General features: G+C 39.2%; 1 protein-coding gene across 1 annotated transcript; it reads left to right on the top strand.

Annotated features, from left to right (window-relative positions):
- Positions 1-616: 616 nt before the first annotated feature.
- Positions 617-2,503, top strand: LOC114645563 (SCAN domain-containing protein 3-like). The gene has a single exon (XM_028793403.1). The coding sequence runs from the start codon at positions 617-619 to the stop codon at positions 2,501-2,503; it is 1,887 nt and encodes a 628-aa protein (XP_028649236.1).
- The last annotated feature ends 774 nt before the right edge of the window (positions 2,504-3,277 follow it).

Raw genomic sequence — 3,277 nt, 5'->3', positions numbered from 1 at the left:
GCAATTATCATGCCATCTAGTACATAAAGGTGGAGCTATACTGTGCATAACTCCCTACATGGAAAGGCCAAAGCCCAAAACTTAACAGATAATTGAAATTATTATAATAATACACTAAGTAACTGAAAACAATGGTAAATAATTAATCATTTTAAACAGAAATGGAAGCTAAATTAATAGAGCAGCCCTATTCAATAGGCGGCCCACGGGCCAGAACCGGCCCATCAGTCATTTTGGACCGGCCCACTGACTACATACCATCCATCCATTTTCCAACCCGCTGAATCCGAACACAGGGTCACGGGGGTCTGCTGGAGCCAATCCCAGCCAACACAGGGCACAAGGCAGGAACCAATCCCAGGCAGGGTGCCAACCCACCGCAGGACACACACAAACACACCCACACACCAAGCACACACTAGGGCCAATTTAGAATCGCCAATCCACCTAACCAGCATGTCTTTGGACTACATACCTCTTAATAAATTATTTATTAAATAGCTGCGACTTATCTGTAAGTGCGACAGTTTATAACATTTTGCGACATTTTACGGGACGTCGTGCAGCTGTTTACGCTCTTGATGGAAAGTTTATGACAGTTTAAAACAGCGGGAACATGCCACATTCAAAAGAGAAGAGACGTAAGGTTGACAGCGAAAATAGAAAATTTAACAACGAGTGGACTGATAAGTATGCACACATACAAAATGCTGAGGGAAAACCCACGTGCCTTGTCTGTCTTGTCATTTGCTCGGTAAATAAAGAATACAATGTGCAGAGGCACTTCAAGACGACTCACACTAACTTTGATAATGAATATCCCCCGGGCTCAGAGGCTCGACAGACAAAAATAAAGACACTGACTCAAAACTACCAGCGAAGTTGTGTGGTTTTCACCCGAACCTGCACTTTGCAGCAGAAAGCTACAACAGCATCTCTCCGAATTGCATGGATACTGACTAAAAATAAAAGACCATTTACAAATTCTGAAACAGTAAAAGAATGCATACAAGCTGCTGTCGAGGAGGTGGTAACAGATGAAAAAGTGAAAGAGCAAGTTATATCTTCGATTAAATCAATCCCACTGTCCGATACAACAGCTGCGAGAAGGGTGGACGTTTTAGCTACGGATGTTTTTGACACTCTTCTTAATCAACTGAGGAAGGCTGATTTCATATCCCTGGCTGTGGATGAATCAACAGACAACTTGGATGTAGCTCAACTTTGTATGTTTGTGCGATTTTTCGGTGGTCACTGTTTCAAAGAGGACATATTGGGATTAATACCACTGGAAGGGAAAACAACAGGAGAAATACTCTTCCAGAAGATTGTTGATTTTTTTCAAGAGAACGGACTGGACTTGGAGCGTATCAACCTGCTTGTTACAGATGGTGCACCCTCGATGGCAGAGAAGATCAAAGGACTGTCTGCACGGCTGTCTGCACTTGCGCCAAAAATGAAGTCGCTGCACTGCCTCATCCATCAGAGTGTCCTTTGCCCACAATTAAGTGGTGAGTTGAAAAACACAATGGATTCTGTTATGGCTACAATTAACTTTATCAGATCAACATCTAGTCTCCAACACAGACTGTTTCGCAAACTTCTTGCTGATATGTCAGCTGAGCATGTTGACCTACTTTTGCATAACAATGTGAGGTGGTTAAGCCAGGGAAACTCATTCATGAGAGTCTGTGAACTGAGGAAAGAAATCATCACTTTCCTTCGTGAATGCAAGCACAGAAAGGCTGAAACATTTCTGACCAACATGTTGGATGATGAATTTGTGTCTGAGATGTGTTTTTTATGTGATATCCTTCATCATTTGAATGTACTTAACCTGGGACTTCAGGGGAGAGATAAAACAGTTACTGATGTGGTTGAAAGGCTAACTGCTTTTCAAAATAAACTGGATATTTTTTCATCTGATCTCAGTAGCAGACTGCTGCACTTTCCAACCCTCAGTGGCTTCATCAAGTCATCACAAAGTGGTAAAGTCACAAAGGTCATGTCAGACTTTCTGGACCATTTGAAACACAACTTTGCACAGAGATTCAATGACTTTGACATTCCCAAAGAGTTGCTGCATGTTGTGAGGTACCCTTTCACCAGCACACCCAATACTTCCCCCAAAGCAGCAGAGTTCCTAAAGTTGCATGGCATTGATGAAGGTCCCCTGCAACTTGAAATGATTGAAATGCAAGCATCATGTGAATTAAAGGATGTCCTTCAGGAAAAAGGCTGCACAGAGCTTTGGACAAAGCACATTGTCCCAGAGATGTTCCCAAACATGAAAAAATTGGCCATGTGTGTGTTAACAATGTTAGGATCAACATATACATGTGATTCATCCTTCTCTCACATGAATGCCATAAAAACAGACCATCGGATCTCCTTGACAAATGAGCATCTGCATCATTGTTTGTGGATTGCTGTCACCCCATATGAACCTAACATTTCTCATCTTGCCCAGTCAATGAAGTGTCACTTTTCTCATTTGAGATAGATCAAAATGTCCTGTAGTATGAAGACTAGACACACTTTTGTTTCCTTTTATATGCTTTAAAAGCCAGCAGTTTAAGTTTGTGATTTCATTCAAAGTTATGTTTGTTCTTATTTGCACAATATGATATTGCTATTACTGTTTATGTGAGTTTGTGACTGTGATATTTGCTCTTATTTGCACAAAAAGAAATTGTAATTATTGTTTTCTAGGCTTTATTTTATTTAAGCAAAAAGCAAATACTGTCACTGTGAGTTTGTGACTCAGATTTCTGTTAAAACTAAAGCTGGCTATGTTTTGCAGTTTTTATTATTTGCACTAGAAGCCAGCGGTTAATTCTAATGCCATTTGACTCATTTAAATAAAAATGTTGAAAATGCAGTGGTGCTTTGTATTAATGGTACAATACAAGAAATACAGGGAAATATTTGGCCCACTGGCAAAAGCCGTGTGACAATTTGGCCCAATGAAAAATCTAACTGAATACCCCTGTAATAGAGATTAATTAAACAAACAACTTCCTCCAAAACCTAGACATTAACAGTTATACAAATAGTGAAAGAATGTAATATATATACATTTCTATGCATATATTTTGTGTTAATAAAGATTTGCACATATAGAATTTTATTCTGGTGATCTTTTATATTATATTTTTTTTTACCATCTTGATTTTCATCATTTACGCAATACCTTGATACTTGTCATATGACCATTTTGTCATTCTTGTGACTTCATGGAACATTTTGCATAAATATGGCAGTTTTCACACATTCA

This window comes from Erpetoichthys calabaricus, chromosome 2 (genome assembly GCF_900747795.2).
Source record: "Erpetoichthys calabaricus chromosome 2, fErpCal1.3, whole genome shotgun sequence".
NCBI classification, from domain to species: domain Eukaryota; kingdom Metazoa; phylum Chordata; class Cladistia; order Polypteriformes; family Polypteridae; genus Erpetoichthys; species Erpetoichthys calabaricus.
The sequence above is the reverse complement of the archived record's forward strand: the minus strand, read 5'-3'. Positions and strand labels throughout refer to the sequence as shown.